At 36.0% G+C, this 22,989-nt stretch overlaps 2 protein-coding genes and 1 long non-coding RNA gene across 3 annotated transcripts; 1 reads left to right on the forward strand and 2 right to left on the reverse strand.

Annotated features, from left to right (window-relative positions):
* Positions 1-12,351: 12,351 nt before the first annotated feature.
* On the reverse strand, positions 12,352-13,222 carry LOC118489335. The gene is made up of 2 exons (XR_004887281.1): positions 13,141-13,222; positions 12,352-12,656 (listed from the first exon to the last, which is right to left on the reverse strand). It is a non-coding gene; the product is annotated as an uncharacterized LOC118489335 (long non-coding RNA).
* LOC118489334 (heat shock 22 kDa protein, mitochondrial-like) lies at positions 12,532-13,591 on the forward strand. Its single transcript, XM_035987155.1, has 2 exons — positions 12,532-12,648; positions 13,169-13,591. Exons 1-2 carry the CDS (start codon positions 12,570-12,572, stop codon positions 13,474-13,476), a joined length of 387 nt encoding a protein of 128 aa, XP_035843048.1. The 5' UTR covers positions 12,532-12,569; the 3' UTR covers positions 13,477-13,591.
* A 4,836-nt stretch (positions 13,592-18,427) lies between these two features.
* LOC110917484 (F-box protein At1g61340) lies at positions 18,428-20,140 on the reverse strand. The gene is made up of 4 exons (XM_022162031.2): positions 19,957-20,140; positions 19,672-19,864; positions 18,936-19,010; positions 18,428-18,819 (listed from the first exon to the last, which is right to left on the reverse strand). The coding sequence occupies exons 2-4, from the start codon at positions 19,855-19,857 to the stop codon at positions 18,628-18,630; spliced, it is 453 nt and encodes a 150-aa protein (XP_022017723.1). The 5' UTR covers positions 19,858-19,864; positions 19,957-20,140; the 3' UTR covers positions 18,428-18,627.
* Positions 20,141-22,989: the final 2,849 nt, after the last annotated feature.

Raw genomic sequence — 22,989 nt, forward strand, 5'->3', positions numbered from 1 at the left:
TGGCTCTGATACCAATCTGTCACACCCCCAAAATCCACACGCGGAGTATCACTGTTTGAAGGCGTGACCGACCAGGATCAAGCCGCCAATCATATTGAACATATAAGTAATAAGTAAAAGTCATTCATCAATACGAAAGGTGTTTCAAAACCAAACATAATCAAGTGTGTAGCAGAAGCAATAATGTAAACCCAACATAAGTATAAGTTTGAAAAGTCATAAATGTTTAACAAAGCATCTACGATCCATGTCCACAATGACCGCGCCTCCCTGTGCAAGCTCCATGTGTACCTAACGACCTGCAAGGCATGTAACAGAGAGTCAACAACAAAGTTGAGCGAGTTCACAGTTGGTTGTTTAGTTATAGTGTTCATTTCGTAAACCGTATATTTGTTTAGTAAACCATGTATCGTATATATTTGTATCGCGGCCCTCCAGGCATGTTTGCGAAGATTAGTGGGGGTTTCCCATGTATTCTAGACTAGGTATATTTGTATCGCGGCCCTCCAGCCATGTTTGCGAAGTTTAGTATTAGTATCGCGGCCATTCCAGGCATGTGTGCGAAGATTCGTATTCGTATCGCGGCCATTCCAGGCTTGTGTGCGAAGAGTAGTATTTGTACACTAGTCTAGCAGTATCTATAAGTGACCTTCCCCTAACGAGGTCAGTGATCCGTAATTCCCAATAACAATGTAAGTGCAAGTAACCATTCAATCCCATTCCCTACCCCAGGAATCCCATGCCTTGGTAAGAATGTGAACTCACCTTGGTTTGCTCGGTATGCTAAGGTATGTGCTCACAAACAATCAGTCAAGTCCAAAGGGATGCACGTACACATAATCAGTTCATATTCACGATGTTCACGAATAGGTAGGAATCAATGATCACCAAGTAGTACAAACCACATATTCAAAATCATACAAGTCATGCATATCACTTAACGGCAGTTAATTAATCCAGTTAACTTCTAACATAATTTAACCAGGTTACTGTACAGTTTACTCATCCAGCGAAACACCCCTGTTTCGCCGTGAATCCCCTTCAATGAAACACTTGGTTTCGTCATGTTCCCTTTCGGCGAAACACCCATTCGTTTCGTCATGACTGGCCTTGACGAAACGCCCTTTTGTTTCGTCGTACCAGTTTCGTCATGATATGCGTTTCGTCTACAAATGTCAGTTACGTCATCAACAGTTACGCATTTTACAGGAACCCTAATCATCAGTTCATCATACAGCAATCATACAAAAATCATTCAGCACAGAATCATCATCTAAACATCATAACATAATCATCATAATACTAACGTCCATCACGATCCCTAGTTTATGCGCACAATAAGCCGATTAACATAATACATCACATCATCAAACCCTATTAGCATGCTATCGAGCATTCAGATCACACTAGCAACATTCATGGTCAAGCATTCGATCGTATAAATCGAGCTTCCGTATAGAGTTAATACACAACTGTTTATTAGAGCCCTAAGTCGACTAAATCATGCATACGAAATCAAGATCATACTCACATATTCACATCCATTCCAAAAATCAGACACGCATATACACAAACATATATCGAGAAATCAAAGCATCAATGAAACCGATTTAACGAACACGCACTAACCGAGATGAAAGGAACGATGGATTGAAAGCTAAGGAAGGCTTCGAGAGTTTCAAGTTGCCGTCACACAGAAGGGCTCTAGGGTTTCGATTCTGAAAAAGTGTCATGAATGAAGCCATTCCGTGTAACTTATATGCAAACTAATGTACTGGGCCGTAATGGGCTTCGGCGAAACTGGGCTCGGCGAAACACTTTTGTTTCGTCGAGATTGGAATGACGAAACAGACTCCTGTTTCGTCGGGTTTGGTCATGGCGAAACATTTGTTTCGTCGGGTCCTTTCATGGTCTAAGTAATTTAAGTTTTCAACAGTATGCACGATAACACCTTGATCATATAAACATATTACATATCCAACAACCATCACAACATATAATTCAGTGTGTACAATTACAAGACAAATAAGAAAACAACTAAGCAGTCAACGTGCAATGAATACGAAAGTGGAATCTTGTAAACTCGAGTTGTCACAAAAACCACCAAAACAAGTCTTCATAACATTAAACGCCTTGACAGGACCCAAATTCAACTTAGACATGCTGTGTATAACATGCTTCTGGAGCTGAGTGAGGTGTCGTTCAGTTGGAAGAAAATGCTTATCAGGACGTTCAACAAGTTCATGATTGTGCTCCTCGACAAACTTATACACCTTCCATGATCCAACCTCAAAAAGTACACATAACAGTGCACCACAATCAGTCCTCTTTGAAAAGTTAGATCGCACTACTTGCTCCTTTTGATTGGGGTCCAACGTATCAACCTTCCTGTCCTTGTATAACCCAGATCTCATACACAAGTAACACTTAATATGTAAGACACCTTTAGAGTTTGTCTTTGTAATCCCTTTCCTGACTGAAAACCCACACTCCTTGGCATACTTAACATACATTGAATAACAATCATCAAGGCTTGAGAATACCATGTCCATTCTAGGCTTTAATTCTTCACTGACGTTAGGAATGATAAATGGTAATCCAGTTTTGGGGCAATGCCTTTAACTCGAGGAAGAGACTTTGTCTGAGAAAACACAGGGGGAACAGAAAAATCAGAAAACAGAGTGATGTCTCGTAATAACATTATACATTAAAACACCATTAATTGAATAATAAACAAGACATAATAAACACATAATTTAAAAACGACATGATAAAAAAGCCATGAGATGAATAATTAAAAACACTTAACAACATAAATAATTAACAAAATATGACATCACAATGAAAACGCCAAAATTAACAAAACTAATGTTTACACAAATTAATAAAATAGTAATAACTGATATTCACAAATACTACTAAATAAAATTCAAGACTAATCAAATAGATGAAAAAACGCCAATGATCGTAAAAACATAAGAAATACACTAGAACGTAAACGACAATTAAAATCAATATTGAAAACTCCAATTGCAGTTCTTAATAATAGTTTAAATATCAATTAAAACGCGATTAAATTGCATAATTGAAATAACGCTATTGAAAATCATGCAACACATTATAAAAATAATAATACAAAAAAAAACGTCATAGAACAATGATAAAAGAACAAAACGCCATATCTGTTGCATGATTTGCTGGAATGAAAAATAGAAAACGCCAACGAATTTTACTTTGTCGAACAGAATCCACGTTAAACGCCATAGATCTGAGAAAGCTTGCAAAGGAGGTAACAACTAACAATAAACCTTTGGAGTTTTAATTTGAAAGAAATTTATAACACGAATAAGGAGGGAACGTATAAAAGGACAATCGTACCCCCGCATAACAATTAGGGCCCCCTGCCATGTGTTGGGCCAGGATCCGTTCTCACCGTTCTCACACTTTTCACTGTTCTCTCCTGAACCCGTTTATATATATATATATATATATATATATATATAAACGGGATCAGGAGAAAATGCCTAAAGTGTGAAAACGGTGAGAACGGATCAATGCTATACACGTGGCACGTGATATAATGAAGGGCAGAGGGGCTTTTTTGTCCTTTTATATTTTTTTTCAATGCGTCTCACAACACCGCTTTATTTTTTGGCGTGCAAGATGTTTTTGGCGTTTAGTTAGATTCAATAACTATCTAGCGTTTTATTGGTTTTGTAGATCTGCCTCGTTGATTTAATCGTTTTTGTGTTACATAGTAAATACTTTGGCATTTATGGCGTCCCCCAATTCATTAAAATCAATTAATAATTCTAACTTCTTTGCTTCCATGTCGTTCCCAAATTCATTGGGTGTTTTTGTATATTTCACCAGTTCAATAAACCCCATATACGTTATAAAGGTAAATTTCTTGGCGTTCATGGCATTTTTAAATTCATTATAATTCATTAGTAATTCAAAAGAGTACAACTAAGATGAAATCAAACAAAAACTAATAGTCATCTGTCGATGGTATTACATCATAGATGTAACCATCGCTTTGTTCATCACTTTCTTTAGACTCATCATCATCATCATCATCATCATCTTATGCATTGGCGTATAACGCCTTAATCTCGTCTCGTCTTTGTTGCTAACTAAACTTAAATATTATCACAACGTTGGATCTTGCATCGTTCGAAGGTGCCAAATCACAGAGCTGTTCAAGATGTAGTCTATCTGTGTTCAGCATTTCGTCCATTGTCAATGAATAATCCACACCGTGTTGATAACTCACGTTCACCGTTCTTGATTGTTCATCCAAACTCCAACTGGTAACTTTTGGTAGATCAGTATCGTCGACAACATCATCATCATCATCTGCTGGAAATTTTCTTTTTAATCTTCTTATTACCGTTCGAGTCCTTTCACAATCGTAGGCCACTGGAATCCAAAGGGCCAGAATATCCCTCTGAACGACTTCATCCATACTAAGTATGGTCTTGATTGTCTTGACTTTCACCCTTCTCCTATCAGAGAACTTTAGGACGAAACGTCTCTCTGACCTCTCAAACCTCCATGCAATAACCTAAGCCATTTTTTTAAGTTGTATGGCGTTTTAGACAATGTGTGGCTTGTTTAGTGAATGTGTGGAGTGTTAAGCTTTGTTTACCTGTTCTACTTATATAATGACCTTTTTTTGGCGTCGGGTAGATATATGTTTTTGGCGCTAAAAATATTAGTGATTTTTTTATGTGTATTTTGTTTATCATTTGTTGTGCCATGTAGGGATGCAGGCCTACAATGTGACAAGTAATTATGGCATTTTGGAAAGATAAATAAATTAAATTACGATGGTGTGGCTTTTAATATAATAAATGTTAGTAATAAAGTTTCCGTCGTTTCAGGTACTGTTTGTAGTTACTGTTTTTGTTCAGCTTCATCTGCGAAGGCTGTAACACGTCCCATCTTTCCAGGGTTGGCGTTTTGTATTTAATGGCGTTTAGATAAAGCTGACACATTGTTTTATACATTGTTTTAATGGCGTTTAGTTAATTTTTGGAGTTTTTAATAATAATAATTGGTTAAAGTAATTTTTATTATAAGTTTTGGCATTTTTGGTGTTTTATATATTTACAACGTGTTTGGCCAGGATCCGTTCTCACAGTTTTCATACTTCTAGGCGTTTGGTGCTTGTAGCATCTTGGCGTTTTATAAACATTTTTTTTATAAAAATAATGTATTTTATTAGTGGAGAATTAGATAACAAACAACAGAAAAGAAACACCCCCCCCCCAAAAAAAAAAAAGAAAATGAAAAAAAAAATTAAAAATGTTAATCCAATTTCTCATCCAAATCTTCACTGTCATCAATCTCTTCTTCTTGAAGTTTTTGTGCCTTGAACCTTTGAATACCTTAGCTAGATGCCAAGGTGTTTCCAAGTTGTTTTGAAGATCCAAAAAGGTGTCCAAGGTGAATACAAGATGAAACAAGCTCCATAACATCAAAATCTTGTCAAAACCCACCAATAATCTTGAAGGTATAAAACTTATTTTTAAATCATACTCTTGATTCTTGGTGATGTTTATGATGTTAGAAGGTTTCTTTTGATTCTTCGAATATTTCACAAACTTGAAACTAAAATAAATAGGTTTTTATACAAAATTAAAATGGAAACTTGTGTGGAAACTAAAATAATATGGCCGAAAATATGGATGTATATAGGTTAGAGATTGAGTTTCTATGTTTAGTTGAGTTTGATGATGTGATTCATGAGAAATTTGATGCATGCATGATCAAAGGTTGATTTTTATAAAAGTTCTAAGATTAAAGATGGTCATGAAAAGTGGATTTTTTGGATGTTTATGTACACATGTGTGTGTGTCGTGTATGTATGTATATGTACATATGCATGTGGGTTTTGTCATATGTTCATAAATAAGAAGTATATCTTGCATTTATGTTAACATGATTAGATGATGATCTGATGAATATGTTTTGGATTATATGAACATTAATTAAACATATGTTTAGATGCATTTAAGTTCATGTAAAATGATGATGTTATGATGACCATGCATTAGATGCTTGTACATAAGCATGCATGATGATTATGTGATTATGAGATGATGAAATTGTTATGATATGACAAATGTTGTTTCAATCAAATTATGAACACTAAAAATAATATTATTTTATGTGTTATAATGGTATAAGTTAGATAGCTTTGCATGTGGTACATGTAGCTTGAAAAGTGGTAAAATGGGTGAAACTTGTATGATTTATGTGACTTACATGAAATCTGAGTTATCATGAGTATGAGCACCATTTTATTCAGTAAATAACATGCATTATGTTAAACTATCAAGTCGTTATGATTTGGAATGATTTTAGCAAAGTTCGGTATGAAATTATGTAGTAAAAACGGTTAAAATCGGCTTTTTAAGAGATTTTTATAAAACTGTTTTAGATCAGTATATAAACTGATATTTTGGATATAAATATAAGTATTTTAACTTATAATAAGTATCCTTGGTGTTTGGTTAGTCATACGCGACTTTCGACGCCCAAAAACGTTACCGAATCACTAAAATACGCGTATTTCAGTGTACACTAGAATTGGTTGTTCATGGGTGAACCTTATGTGATACAATGTGTTATGTGATTTAGAATATGATTGTTAGTTGTTGTTGAAGTCGAGTTAATCCGCCGGCGGTGGTGTTGTCTTTTCAGTTTGTTTTGTTTTGTTTGGGGGTTTGGAGTTGTGGTGGTGGGCGATGGATAGAGAGAGAGTAGGTTAGTGAGGGTGGGTGGTAGAAAGCGGTGGTACAAGGCGGTGCTTGTGGGTGGTAGATGGTGGTGGCAGGTGGTGTTTTTAGAGAGAGAATGATATAGAGAGAGAGGTGAGGGAGAGTGACTGAGTGGAGAAGATGAAGTTTTATAAATATATATTTAATATTTTTATTGAAAGGGTAAAAAGAAAAATTTGCCCTTATGTGGGGTCTATGTGACCAGATTTAACATTGAAATTTAACTGGGTTAGGCCCAAATGACATAACATGCAGGATTTTGAAACGTTAAGGACAAAACTCATCAATTTTAAAGGTAAAGGACAGCACCTGAAATTTGGGACAAACATAAAGGACAAAACTTGTAATTTACTAAAAAATGTAACTGGGTTTGCCATAAAGGACATAACGTGCAGGATTTTGAAAAGTTAAGGACAAAACTCATCAATTTTAAAGGTAAAGGACAACGCCTGAAATTTGGGACAAACATAAAGGACAAAACTTGTAATTTACTCTTAATTTTAAATCGAGTAAACATGCAATTAAGAAGTTTTTTAAGGGAAAATATGCAATTGTCCCCAATAATTACATAGGTGATCTCTTTGGTTGCAATATTTAAACTCGGGTGATTCTTACTTATCACTAACCTTTGTTAAATATCTCAATGTGTGTTTGAAATGTTTATTTTACCCCCGAGGTTAAAAATAATAGAAAAACAAATATAAATAAGTGGACACCACCCCATCATATCCCACCTTCTTCTTTCCCAAATCACAATCTCCCAAACCACCACCGACGTGCATCACCATCACCAACCACCGTCACCATCTCCTAAGGCCGTCTTTGAGGGGGTGCAGGGTGGGCAATGGCACAGGGCCCAAACCCTCCGGGGGCCCAAATGTTTTTAATTTTGTATAGAATTTACGTTGTATAAGCTAAAATATATCTATATACTGAATCGATAGATTACACAAACAAGCTCTTGTCAGGGTGGTTATTGTCTTGGTTAAACAACAAGGAGAAGCGAGTTCTAATCCCGACATCTCCAAAATTTCTATTTTAGTTGCATATGACATTTAATGTCTAATTTTGTCAACTAAATCTTTCCCTTTAATTAATAAATTACTAACTAAACTTAGCTAAAATAACTATTTAAATTACTTTCACATAAATTTTAGTGATTACATAATTGATGAGTTCGTAATACATGGAAAATTTGCGAATAGGGCCCAAAATTTTTATCTCACATAGGGCCAAATTTTTTTTTGTAATTTTCGGAGACGGCCCTGCCATCTCCGTCACAACCACCATCTCCACAAATCTTATAAATCAATTTGGAATTCACAAATCTTATATATAAATAGGGTTATTAGATTTTATCACCCTCAATTATTAGCTATTGACCGCTGTAACCCTTAACTATCATTTTGACACCCGTCACCCCCAACTTAACACTTAGTGTGTTCGGTCACCACGTCGTTAACTGGTCACTAACTTTTAATCCTGTTACTACACTTTTTGGGGTCTCATAGTGATCTTGGGAAGGTTTTAGGGATCTTAGGACACCCCCAAAAGTATAGTAACAGAATCAAAAGTTAGTGATCTGGTGATAGAACACACGAAGTGTTAAATTGGCGGTGGCGGACGTCAAAGTGATAGTTAAGGGTGATAAAATTTAATAACTCATATAAATATAAATATAAATATAAATATAAATATCAATATAAATATAAATATAAATATAAATATAAATATAAATATACATAATCTTATACTCATGAAACAAGACTTTACAAGCTCCGTTTTCGGATGATAAAGTTTCGTTAAAATAATTTTAGTTCAAAAAAAGTAATTTTTCTAAAGCAACCAAAATGTAATATTTTTTTAGTTGGAGCCAGAAAACCTACTGGGTCCATGCAAAAAATGGCTAAACTAACTCCAGCATGATCAACTTTTAATTTACAAAATACGTACGTCTTCTCCAAACAAACCCTATTACCACACCCATTATAGCACATAATTTGTGATCAGTGTGTACAGTTAATGAACAAAACTTTGGGGCTTTTGTTCGGTATGATAAGACAAGTCACTAGATGTAAACATTACCTCGAATGGTTGCTCAACTGAAGACTACGGAGCTTCGCCGGAATGGTGCGGCGATGGCAAAAATCGGCACTGCAGAGGTTGGTATCGAGTGAGGGAAAGAGAGCGGTTTTCCTGATTAGATTTAAAAAAAAAACGACTACTTTTGATATTAACACAAAACGTCTATTTTTTCGTTCATGTTTGAAGAAAACGACTACTTTTGATATTAACTTTTTTAATTTTCTGATTAGCTTTAAAAAAATTAATAAAAATAAGCTGATGCATCTTAAACCACCATTGGAAAACCATTTTTTAAGAACCAAACAACAAGGTTCTGTATTTATAAACTCGACAAAATAATAAGATATCTAAATTATATAAAATTAAAAAGAAATGTGGATTAGAAAATAAAATTTGAGGAGTCTGCCTAGCCAAATCGAGCGGTCTGCGTAGCCAAAACGAGGAGTCAGCCATGCCACTAGGAGGAATCAGTCATGCCACTAGGAGGAGTCAGCCCGACACATCGGAGGAGTCAGCCCGACGCATCGGAGGAGTCAGCCACCTTTTGCCTTTGAAGAGTCGGCCGTCGACTCAATCCATAATTATCAACACCCCTTTGATGGCCATTGATGGACGCTTGAAGGTGACACACGGATGCCTCCCATGGTTCAGACGCCACTCCATGGACGCTTGAAGGTGACATTTTTGTAATGTTACTTGGTTAACTGGCATTTTTGTAATTGTAATTTCTCCAATTGCAACCACTGGGATCACCTATGAAATTATTAAAGTGTCCGGACTAACTTTGGAAATACTACAAACCATAAGCATTTTTTTAACGACCAACATAGTCAATCCCGAGCACTCTCGGAGCACCTACGGGACGAAACGGAGTACTCTGAGAGTAACTCGAGTCCACCACCAATTCCGGCGAAAACCCGGTAACCCACCCGTCCATAGGCACGACGGTGAAATTACAAGTAAAACCCGTTTGGCTCAAGGATCGAACCCAGGTTTCCCTGGGTCTCCTATCATTGCCCACCAATGCCTCACTCTGCACCAAATGAGAATTGAACTTGCATCCCTCAAAATAAATGCAAGTATTCCACCACTTAATCTAGAGATCATTGCCACACCAAAACCATTTAACTCAATAGAAAATGACATGTTATCTTCAATTTCCGTTTCAAAGGGTTCTTTAATATAAACAATAAGAAAAAAAACAATAGAGAAGAGATTTAAATTTGAATACCTATTTCAAAGATTAAGATAAAGGTAAATACATAACGAATTTAAGAAGAAACAATAAGAAAAAAACAATAGAGAAGAGATTTAAATTTGAATACTTATTTCAAAGATAAAGATAAAGGTAAATACATAACGAATTTAAATTTAAACCGGTTTGTTAAGATAAAGATTAGAAACACAATGTATAAAACAACTGCACATGCAACAAAACAATTGGTTTACTTTGATCAAGATGGTTTCCACGAACCTCTTCATCAGATCGAAGCTCCTTTCTTCCAACATGCTTACCCGATTCTGTCCGGCATCTCGTTTCTTCTGGAACCGATCTGTCCGTGATCCTGCTCCAAATTCTTCTAACGGTATAACTTAGCCTTGTTAGTTATTTGTTAACAAGTAATTTTCACCGGTTAAATGATGTACCTTTATTTTGATAGTGAAATTAATGTTGGCTTTGCATGATTTCAGACATGAAGAAAAAACCTGACCGTCTTGATTCGCTCATATCCTATTCTGGGTTGAGGAGGGAGGATGTGAAATTATCCTTTGGATGTAACATTGAGTATGTTGAAGAGCAATGTGTTGAGGAAGTCGACGGTACTAGCGCCTTGGAAGGGTATGTAGGAGAGTACTTTTATTCAGCCGATGATGCTACGTATGAGATTGGTATCGAGGCAGAGATGAGGATGGATTCCGCAGAGTTAAAGCTGGATGTTCCCAAGTTGAAAGGAGAAAAAAGAGTGTTCAATGTTAAGGTCAATGTTATAGAGTAGTCTTTTAAGTAGTTAATTTATGCATTTGCTTTTTTTGTTCTTTGGATATTTGATCTCAGTTGTTGCATGAATAGTTTTTTTTTTTTTTTTTTTTTTTTTTTTGTAGTCACCATTTTTCTATGATATGTTTTTATGCTATGAAATTCTGATACTACTTGTTACAAGTTTTTTCAAATTTATATGAAAGATATATGTTACTGGATACAAGTTTATGCTATTTCGTTATCCGCCCACGCAACACCTTTTATAAATAAACCCCATTTATAAAAAAAAAAAAAAAAAATCGCCAGCGAGCCAACGTTCCCCCTTCAATTTTTTATCTACCCTGATTTGAAGAAGAAGCCGACATCGTTAAATGCTCTGGAATTCCCAATCGAACAAGAAACTGAACAACATGACACAGTGGGGAGCAAATTAGTGTTTTCATAGTCCAAGGAGGGTGATCCTATAACTTCACAACTTATTAATTAATGGTGATTTGGACGGCCATTTGTCAGAAGGGCCAACATTGATTAAATAAGGGAAATGCGGGGTGTAAAATGGCAGAATTTTTAAATTAGAGGGTAAAGTTGATCCCGTTAGTAAACGTCAGGGAGTAAAATTGTAGTTTACTCTTCCTAAAATTATTCAAGAGGTGGTTGTATAAGCGGGTCGGCCAAAAAACTACCGTTTACACATATAAAAGTTATTTAATAAAATCCAAAAAAACTATTGTTTATGCCATCTCGAACTGTCATTTTATGTGTAAAAAGCTCACTTTAGGCCTTGTCCTAAACGACCATATGACACTTGTAGCGAATGGCCGTTATTTTCAAACGGCCATTGAAGATATAATCAAATGGGTAAACGGTGTAAGACTAGAAAGCAAAAGGTGTGGGTATAGCCGACCCCTTATCAAAATAATTAAAAAAAATGTTGTGGCGTGAATTTTATAATGTGGCATGACTAGTTATCAAAGTTCTATATTTAGAAGATATGACATTTCATCTTCATTTTCCATTCACCTAATACATTAAATGGCAAGTCGTACTAGATCTAAACCTAATAAATAACTGGTTACGTCACGTGTTAGAATTCTGTAAGCCCTGAACTCCAAATGTCCGTTTAATATCTTTACTTGCCGATTCATTCACTCATTCGCTTTTCTGACAAATATTTTCTTATCCTCTTGTGGACATGTAAAAGGCTTTGAGAAACATGGTGTCTTCAAGACATATGTATTCGGTCAGCATGATTATACCCAAACTGGTACTCTACATGGTTAACATAAAATGGAGACCCGTTATCTTCATTTTCCATTACCTAATACATTATTCGTACAACATTCATAACAATAAAAATTAATCGTACAAGATTCATAATAATAAAAAAATAAAAAAAAAACACAATAGAAAGGAGATTTAAATTTGAAATGCTTGTTTCAATGATTGTACAAGATTCATAATAATAATAAAAAAAAAAAAAAAACAATAGAAAGGAGATTAAAATTTGAAATGCTTGTTTCAAAGATTAAGATAAAGATAAATAAATAACGAATTTAAATCGGTTTGGTTTTGTAGTTATCCAATTTGGTTAAGATAATTATATTAGAAACACAACCCTAATATATTCTTGTATAAGAGTACATGCACAGGTTTATTTTGATCAAAAGATGGCTTCCACAAACCTCTTCATCAGATCAAAGCTCCTTTCTTCTAACATGCTTACCAGATTCCGTCCGGCTTCACGTTTCTTTTGCAACAATTCTTTCGGTGATTATGATGGTCTTGCTCCAAACGGTACTTCCCTTGTTATTTGTTAACAAGTAATTTTAACCACTTATCTTTCTTTACGATTAGGAAAAATTACAAGTTTTGTCCTTTATCTTAATACCGCTTATCAGGCGATGTCCTTTTTAACGAATTTTGACAAGTTTTGCCCTTTACAAGGAATTTTGTTGCACGTTTTGTCCTTTAGGCTTAACTCCGTTAGATTTTCTTGTTAAATTTTGTCACCCAAGGGTATTTTAGTCTTTTTACCCATTTATTTAATATTATTTAAAAGAATAAAACAAAATATTTTAGGGTTACTCTTGAAATAAACGGGTAAAAAGACTAAAATACCCTTGGGTGACAAGATTTAACAAGAAAATCTAACTGTGTTAAGCCTAAAGGACAAAACATGCAACAAAATTCCTTGTAAAGGGCAAAACTTGTCAAAATTCGTTAAAAAGGACACCCGCCTTATAAGTTGTATTAAGATAAAGAACAAAACTTGTAATTTTTCCTTACCTTTAATGTTGGATTTGCATGATTTCAGACCTCCATATCAAGAAAAGTCCCGATGGTCTCGATTTATTCTTATACATGTCTGAAGTGAGTGAAGATGATGTGAAGGTATCCGTTGAATCGAACACTGTTTTTGTGAAAGCAGAAGGGGTTGAGAAACTGAATGATACCCGCGCCATGAAAAAGTTTGATTGCGAGATTCGGTTACCGGATAATAAGTACAGGATCAGTGATATCAAGGCAGAGATGAAGATGGATTTAGGAGAGTTAAAGCTAAGTGTTCCCAAGTTAAAAGAAGAAAAAGGGGTGTTCAATGTTAAGGTCAATGTCATAGAGTAGTCTTTTAAGTACTTGTGTGTTTGATTGTTACCTTATGCATTTACTTTTACTTTGGATATTTAATCTTAAAAACCTGAACTGATGCATGAATGGAATTCAATTCCGAATTGCAGAGTTGCAGTTTATTTCATTTGGAATTTTGTCATTAACATTATCTATTTTGAATGGTCTATCTATATTTGAATTTTTGTGCATTAATGCTTTGGGCCGGTGCCTAAGAATACCTCTCAACATAAAATCTCAGTTTTATAAATGTATACTTGTGGCGAATCTAGAAAAAACGTCTTAGGGTAACGTTTCAAAAATTTCTTTTCTACAGAGGCAGCGAAATCGAAAAAACGTCAAAATTTTCCAAAATTTACACTACCGTCGGAGCGTCAAGGGGTAGCGGGGGCTACCCCTTGTCTCAATCTATATCCGCCCACAGTAAATAGAAATATATTTTGGCAGGGTCGGAGGTATAGTGTAAGGAGATGTAGCACGGGCTACGGCTCAACCCGTCTTCGTAGTGTAATTTATTTTTATTTTTTTCGGTTTTATATAAAAGATACCCTGAACAAATACGGGGATACCTCTAAAAATATGATAGATTAATTTATTAAAATTCCAAATTTTTATAAACCAAACCATTTGCAATACCAAACTTATATAATAATTAAGCCCAAGTTATAGAATTAATCTAAATTAAGAATAATATAATTGAAAGAGGCCCGATTGATAAACTTAACCCAAGCCCCAAAACAATAAAATATCCTTTTGTGTATGGGCGGCAAAGTTGGAAACAGAACGCCATGGCGAATTTCACTCGCCCCAATGTCCCTGCTATCGTTTATGAAGTATTGTTGTTTGTTGATTTGTTAGGGTTTAGGGTTTAGATAAGTTAAATTTTACAAAAAAAAAAAAAAAAAAAAAAAAAAAAAAAAAACAAGTTATAGTTTTCTAGGTACTTAAATTCTTTGAAGTTGGACGTTGATTCCTTGAAGTGAAGATGAAATCACAATCTAAAAAACAACCTCGAATGGGCCCGGAATATTTGAACAATGTTATGTTTGTGTGGTCGAAGAAAGAAACTTTTGATAAAGTAAAAGAGAACAATGTGATGGAACGATTTCAAGCTATGAAAATATTCGTAGAAAATTCGTATTTGTTGGCGTTATCAGTATTTTGTTCGGTTTCAGTTCGTTATCGTTTAACATTTAGCATATTTTCCGCAAATCGTCATACGCGTACTGTAAAGTAGATTAGGCATTCCTAGACACTCCAACGGCCTAATTAAGTTAATTTGCATCTTAAACACTATTTATTTGTTAATCGCGTAATTAAATGCGTAAATTACCGGTTGTCACAACCACAAATCATTAGAATAATAGCATTAATAAGCTAGCCCATTAAGATAAATCAATATTTCAATAACCTATAACAGTGTACCACGTAGACTGATTTGGGATACTTTGTAGGGTAGAGGGGTTCCTGGGAAGCATATAGACATAATTAAGGATATGTATGATAGAACTGAAACTAGTGTCCATGCGCCTGTAGGAGATACCGAATCCTTCCCTGTGGAGATAGGACTCCACCAAGGGTCGGCGTTGAGCCCATTTCTTTTTACGATTGTCATGGATGAGTGGTCCAAGTCGATTCAGGAGACAGTGTCGTGGTGCATGCTTTTTGCAAATGATATTGTTTTAGTTGCAGAGACTAAACAGAGGTTGAATGAGAAGTTAGAAGAATGGCGAGTAGCTTTAGAAGACAAGGGTTTAAGGATCAGTCGGTTGAAGACTGAGTACCTTTACTGTGATTTCAGTGATGCGGGAGGTTTTGAAGACACTCAAATCACCATTGAAGGTCAGGTTGTTCCGGAAGCAACTAAGTTCAAGTATTTAGGATCGTTTGTACAAAGAGACGGAGAGTTAGATAGTGATGTAGCTCACCGCATTCAGGTTGGCTGGTGTAGGTGGAGAGCAGTCACTGAATATTGTGTGACTTGAGGTTCCCAACTAAATTAAAAAGGATATTCTATCGGGTTGCAGTGAGACCTGCCATGCTATATGGGACAGATTGTTGGGCATTAAGAAATCACAACACTCAAGATGGAAGTAGTAGAGAATAGAGATGAGGATGCTGAGGTGGTTGTGTGGTCACATAAGGTTAGACCGAATAAAAAATGAGGTTTTTTAGGGAAAGGTTAGGGGTGTCTAGAATATCAGATAAGATTAAGGAGGGAAGATTGAGATGGTTTAGGCATGTGAAGAGGAGGCAAGCAACGGCGCCAGTTAGAGTAGTAGAAACTGTCACACCCCCAAAATCCACACGCGGAGTACCACCGCTTGGAGGCATGACTGACCAGGATCAAGCCACCAATCATATTGAACATAACAAGTAATAAGTAAAAATTCAACCACACAATATGAAAGGTGTTTCAAATCAAAAACATAGTTAAGAGTTTAGCGGAAGCATAATTGTAAAACCCAATGTAAGTATTAAGTACGAAATAAAGTAATGTTTTTAGCATAGCACACACTGCCATGTCCCACAACGACCGCGCCTCCCTGTGCAAGATCCATGAGTACCTAACGACCTGCAAGGCATGTAACAATGAGTCAACAATAAAGTTGAGCGAGTTCACAGTTGGTTGTTTGGTTATAGTATTCGTTTTCGTAAATCATATGTTCGTTTTGTAAACCATGTATCGTATTAATTCGTATCGCGGTCTCCCAGACATATGTGCGAAGATTAGTGGGGGCTTCCCATGTGTTACTAGACCGTGTGTATCGACTGCTACGAAAATGTAAGAGGTGCCCTAAGTCAATGTCTATCAGCATTGACCCTTTGCCCATAGTCCATTAGTACACGCCCGTTCGAACGACACGGTGTGAGGTTTGTTAAACCTAATAGCGCTATTAACTAATGACCCGCTCGCCATAGGCCTCGGCGATTAAGTCGATATAATGAGGGACTTCATGATAGAGGTTTGGTCCATACTTGGCATCCTACCCACGGAGGATGGTCGTAATTATCGTTTAGTTCATTTACCCATTCTCAACCCTTGGGAATCCCATGCCTTGGAAAGAGTGTGAACTCACCTTGGTTTGCTCGGTATGCTAAAGTATGTGCTCACAAATAATCAGTCAAGTCCTAAAGTACGCACGTGTACATAATCAGTTTATATTCACGAAGTTCACGTATAAGTACAATCATAGTGGGTATCGAATTAGTGATCACCAAATAACACATAGCACATATTTAAGCTCATGCAAGTCATGTTTATCATTTAACAACAGTTAACTAACCCGGTTAACCCTTAACAGAAAGAAATTAAGTTACTGTGCAAATTACCCATACGACGAAACACCCCTGTTTCGTTGTTATTTCCCTTCGACGAAACACCCACTGTTTCGTCATGATTTCCCTCGGCGAAACACACTTGTTTCGTCACGTTCGTTTCGTCAAGACTGGTTTCGGCGAAACGCATTTGTTTCGCCGTCACCTGCGTTTCGTCTAAATTGTTAGTTACGTCGTGTAACGAATCATTACCCAGAAACCCTAACCTTTAACCACAGCCGTTACATTCTATTATCAATCATCATCATCAGAAATCATTCGATGTTCAATCAATCAGGGCAGAATCATTCACTAATCTCAATCGATCTTTATCATACAATGACTATTACATGAACACAAATTCACGGTTTCACAACATCAACCAATCTATCCCATAAAACAATATCCTATTCAAAACTACAACATCAAGAACCCTAAACATTCGCAGATTCAGCACTTTGTCATCACATAATTCGAATAGCGTTTACGAGTTTCATTATTATTCATACCCATTATACTAACCAATCAAAAGGGATTCCAAACATAAGACCAAGCATTATATATTATCGATGAACCATGCAGTGATAACAATCAATTTAAATCATGCAAAGGGTTAAACACTAACCGTGATAACGGAAACACTAACATGATCGATCTAGTAGGCTTCAAACACACAGGATTGCCGTCGCTAAGGGAAGAGAGCTCTAGGGTTTCTGATTTGCTAAAAGTGTCTCGAATGAAACTGTAACACCTCATAAATATCCGCGAAACGCATTTGGGCCCTTACTGGGCTTCGGCGAAACTGGGCTCGGCGAAACATTCGTTTCGTCGTGATAGGGATGACGAAACAAACCCATGTTTCGTCGTGATTGGTTATGGCGAAGCACTTTGTTTCGTCGGGTTTATAATCTCAACAGTATACAAGTATACAAGTTCATGTTCAGGGAATCAAACAAATCAAACACTTTACTCATATTAAACACATAACATGTCAAACAACCATCTCAAATTATAAACCAGTGTACAGTTACAAAGCAAACAATCACATAACTAAACAGTTAACGCGCAATTAATGCGAATATGAAATCTTGGAAACTCGAGTTGTCACAGAAACCCTCCCAGTAGATGGAAGGAGGGGTAGAGGTAGACCCGAATTGACGTGGGATGAGCGGATTAGGCAGGATTTGATATAAATGCTCCTCTTTGAGGACATGGTCCAAGATAGGAGTTCATGGAGACGTAGGATTAAAGTTAAGGAGTTTTACGGGTTAGGTAAGATGTGGTTGGGCGTTGTCATAGGGGCTATAGATTTACCTACACATTAGGTGGTCTTGGAGGATATGCGTATGTTTTTCTATGATGCTATATTTACCTTCACTCTACTGTTTTTGCTCTCACCACTTCTTTTGTCTCGGTAGTTTTTTGAAACTCTTTTAGTTCTGGAACTTTTTGGAAGCAGTATCTCTATCCTCAACGATAGGGGAAAGCTTTGCTAGTGGCGGGATTTACTGGTGGTTGTTGTTGTACCAGAAATATTAGTTTAAACTCAAATGTATATTTGCAAGTGGCACATAATATTTAAAAAAAAAATTACAGATTCATACAATTTCTTTAACTACTTCACTTCCTGTATCCAAATTATATTTGCAAGTAGCAAATTATATTTAAAAATAAATAAATACAATTCCTACAATCTCTTAAACTACTTCCTGTCTGTCCAAAACGTAGGCAAATTGCCTGATCTACACATCTCTTTTACCACATTTCCTACAACATAAACAAAATCTGTACACCTGAAAGCCAAAACAAATAATCCGGTTACAATTCTGTCTACGAAAACAAGGCCACCGAGAGGTGGGCCAGTGTTTTCTGGCTCAATCGAGAACGAGCTACTCTCGATTGTCTTGGAGCATTTGGAGCTTCCACTTCATCAACGTCGAGTGTTTGGTCTAATGAACACCGAAAAGCCGGGACCTTTTTTGGTGTACTATATGCAAAATGCATTTTCTTTGCAATTATGACCTGCATCATGAATCATTACTATCAGACCATTTTTGGTGTACTATATTAGAAACAATGCATAAAACCTTATTCTTGAATTGATGAATTTGCAAGTGGGAATCGGAAATCGAACTTACAGCTTCTCTAATCGGTTTCGATACATGAAAAAGTCTCTTCAGATCATCATGTTCCACACCACATAAAACCTTAATCTATAAGAAAAAAACACACAAACACCATTACTATGTGCGCAATTTGGATAAACTGGATCTAGAAACCGTTGAACCAACCAAACCCCTTTACCAAAATCATGTGGATTTGAGAAAAAAACCTTTTGGTTTTGGGTGTTTAGCAGTTTTGTCTTAGTTAAGGTCAACTCATCTAAAAAACTCAAGAGTAAACCTCAATTTTCGTCCCCGTGGTTGGTTTACTCGCTTGAACACTCTAAGTCCAATAGTTTAAAAATTGCATTTATCATCCATTAGTTTGCTGATTTTAACAGTTTCAGTCCACACTAATACTATGTTAGTGGTGTGGACTGAAACTGTTAAAATCAACAAACTAATGGATGATAAATGCAAATTTTAAACTATTGAACTTAGAGTGTTAAAATCAGCAAACCAAGAGAAAAAAACTGAGGTTTACTCAAAACTCAATTATCATATTTCATTTAATTTTTCTAATGAATTTGAAAAAATAAAATGAGTTCCAAACCCAACCCCGTAACTTACAACCCGGCCAGTTTGGTTTGTCATTTCAAACCGTAATTAGCTGTTCAGCCCAAAATTTCCGTCAAAGCCAGCCGAACCGGATGGTAAACAACCAATATTAAAACTAAAATCTCATTCAAACAATAAAAGATGACAAACTTACAAGAACATCCTGAGGTAGAGATTCCATGAACGACCTTTCAGAACCAAAACAACTCCCAACTACCCGTTTCTTCTTAGGCGAAACAACATCTACCGAATCGATATCCATTTCATTCAAAATCAAAATCCTCTTTCTACCGAACGAACTCGTACGTTTAACTAACCCACAATTCTCCCCGAACGCCATTGAATTCCTGAAACCCCCATCAATCAGATCACAGTTTCTAACAATACAAAACCTTTAAGCAATTAAAAAACTTGAATTATTAGCTACAAATTCACAAACCTTGTTTTGAAGCTGTTATAAACCCTGATTTCTTTCTTGTAGCAGTAAATTAAGATTAATGTAACCGCTGTTCTTGAAAGGGAAACACGAACAGATCTGCAAATCTTGTGGAGGGTTTTAAGGGTTTTGTATGAATTACCTTTTTTGGTTTGAAATTTCGGATATTTTGACGTTTGTGTGTTGTTTTATTTTTATACGAGGGAAAGAGAAAACTAGCCGTTGGGGAATAGAGAAGTTGTGATTGGTGGGTTTGGGCTGACGTGGCGGATATGGGCGGTGTGACAGTATTTACTTGGATACGTGTTTTGTTTGTTTTGAGGATCCTATGTGGTTTGGCGAATAGGGAGGTGACACGTGTGCGGTGGTGATGGTTTGGATGTTGACGCATTTTGTTGGAAGATGGACGGTAGGGATTTAGTGGGGAGTCAATTACGGTGTGTTTGTTGTTCTATTTTGGCGGCCAGCTTTCGACGGCTGTTACACGGTTTGTAGTTTACAACCGTCGAGTTGATTCTTGTCAATCCAACAAACACGGTATATGATTGGTAACTTAAATATAAAGTCGGTGGTTTTTCACAACCACCTCTAACTTTGAATTTTTTATAATTTAGCTTTTTTTTTTCAATAAAAGTTATAATCGTGCTATGAATTTACATCAAGATAGATGGTAAATGAGTAACAAGCTAAGTCTTTTAAAAACTACGTCCATAGATCTCAGGGTCATAACATTACTAGAGTGGTTGAAAGCCCCGGTCTTTTTTGTCGATAACCTCAGACAGTGGCGGACCCAGGATTTTTTTTCAATGGGGTCCACTTTTTTTCGGTGTTCAAATTTTTGACAAACAAAAGTTAAAATTTTCGGGTCGTCGTCGTTTGGGTCGGGTCGGGTCGGAATGAGGAACATAATAAAATATAATACCATAACAAAATTATATAATCATTACTCATTAGAAAACACACAATAAACATACTATGTCTTTCAAAACAAAAAAAAAAAAAAAAAGCATTACAAACTTTTAGAGTTGTTCCCGACGAGTTTTCATCTTTTGAAAACGATCCATTACATCGTCGACCGAAACATTGGCAAGAAGGTCTCTTTCGATGTAACAAATGCAACAATCGTTCATATAATCATCACCCATTCGATTACGCAAATCCGTCTTCACGTGTTTCATTGACGAAAAACACCTCTCAACACTTGTCGTTGCAACCGGTAGAATTAATGCCAACTTCAATAAAAGATAGACCAACGTATACCTCAAATGTTTCTTTGTTTCCACCATCCTCTTTGCAAGATTAGATATCCCATTCACGTTAGCAAACATTCCATCTTTTTTCATAATAATAATGTAGTTGCCTAGCTCAATCATAAGAGATTCTCTTTCTTCATAACTAAAATCAAACGAATAAAACTCGGCCAACCTTAAAATCTTTTGAACATTAAATGCACTAAAGTTATCATCCGGACTCAAACTACCAACATATGTAAGTAGTTCGGTGGTTACCTCACTAAAACGGTTGTCAAGCTCTTGTAATTGTATATCTAACACCGTGTTGAAATTTTCAACCTCATAATAATGGCGATTGGTGATGTTTGTCTTTTTTCTTTTATGTTTTGGATTAACGTATTCATCTTCCATGTCAACAATTTCAATCTCATTTTTTTCACAAAAAGATGCCACATCTTTCAAAAGTGAATCAAATCCTTCAAGTCTATATGTTTGAAGTTGTTGCTTCGTTGCATTAACCATTTGAATTGCATTCACTATATCTTGGTCCTTTCTTTGAAGAGCTTGAGACAACAAATTAGTAATCCCCAAAATGTGCTTCATCAAATGTAAATAATATGCAAAATCATATGCCTTCATGTATGTCCAAATACCATTTGCTTGTCTTTGGTGAACATTATTGAAACCGGAATTCCGAATATATCGAAGCACTTCAATAATTGTTGGATATAACTGAACCAAGCGCACAAGTGTCTTATGATGAGAGCTCCAACGTGTATCTCCGGCTCTTGCAATAGATAGTTCTTGATTTAAACCACTCCCGGTTTCAACTTCTCTCGACCTATTGCTTCTTGTACTTTCTCCTTTTGCTTTTCTCGAATCATATCTACTCGTTTGCAAGATGCACAAACCACATTTGTCAAAGTCGACACCTTATCAAAAAATGTCCAAATGTCATCATGTTTGTTTGCAAGGGCCACAACAACCAGTTGAAGTTGGTGGGCAAAACAATGTATATAATATGCCGAAGAGTTATCTTTCAAAATTAAGGCTTTCAAACCATTAAACTCACCGGCCATATTGCTAGCACCATCGTATCCTTGACCTCTAACCCTTGCCAAACTTAAATTATAACGAGAAAATAAATCATCAATACCTGATTTCAGAGATAGTGCTGATGTTTCCATGACATGAACAAGGCCGATAAATCGCTCTTTAATAACCCCATGCTTGTCAACATATCTCAAAACGACTGCCATTTGTTCTTTTTTAGATATATCACGAGACTCATCAACTAATATAGAAAACACATCATCGGCTAGTTCTTCAAAAATCTGTTTTAACACTTCTTGTGCAAAGCAATTACAAATATCTTTCTGAATTTTTGGAGACGTCATTTGGTTATTCCCCGGAGCATTTCCTAATATAACCTTACCAATGGACTCATTCAACTATCCCAATAGTTTTAAAAATTCCAAGAAATGTCCTTTATAAATTGAACTTTCAGACTCATCATGACCGCGAAACGGTAATGCACCATTCAATAAAGCTTTAGCAAGAATAACTGATGTGCTTAATCGGATTCTATACTCGATTTTGTGTTTTTGGCTAGGTTGACCATGCTTTTGAAAGGCAATACTAATAGATTGTTTTGGTTTACGCAAATCGTCACATCTTTGAAGTGCTTTATTGTGAAAACTATTCGGCTTACCGTTACCTACATGAATACCCAATCTATCTTTTTTTGTTCCAACCATGGTATCCATCGGTCACAAATGCATCTTTTTGACCACTTTCTTTGAAC

Source organism: Helianthus annuus, chromosome 17 (genome assembly GCF_002127325.2).
Source record: "Helianthus annuus cultivar XRQ/B chromosome 17, HanXRQr2.0-SUNRISE, whole genome shotgun sequence".
NCBI classification, from domain to species: Eukaryota; Viridiplantae; Streptophyta; class Magnoliopsida; order Asterales; family Asteraceae; genus Helianthus; species Helianthus annuus.

Excerpts from the sequence above, each read along its gene's own strand:
- LOC118489334 (XM_035987155.1), top strand. The coding sequence starts at position 12,570 with ATGCTTACCAGATTCCGTCCGGCTTCACGTTTCTTTTGCAACAATTCT. Across the intron at positions 12,649-13,168 it reads TGATGGTCTTGCTCCAAACG|ACCTCCATATCAAGAAAAGT; the intron begins GTACTTCCCTTG and ends GCATGATTTCAG.
- LOC110917484 (XM_022162031.2), bottom strand. The coding sequence starts at position 19,857 with ATGGCGTTCGGGGAGAATTGTGGGTTAGTTAAACGTACGAGTTCGTTC. Across the intron at positions 19,011-19,671 it reads CTCTACCTCAGGATGTTCTT|ATTAAGGTTTTATGTGGTGT; the intron begins GTAAGTTTGTCA and ends TTTTTCTTATAG. Across the intron at positions 18,820-18,935 it reads CGAAACCGATTAGAGAAGCT|GTCATAATTGCAAAGAAAAT; the intron begins GTAAGTTCGATT and ends TTCATGATGCAG.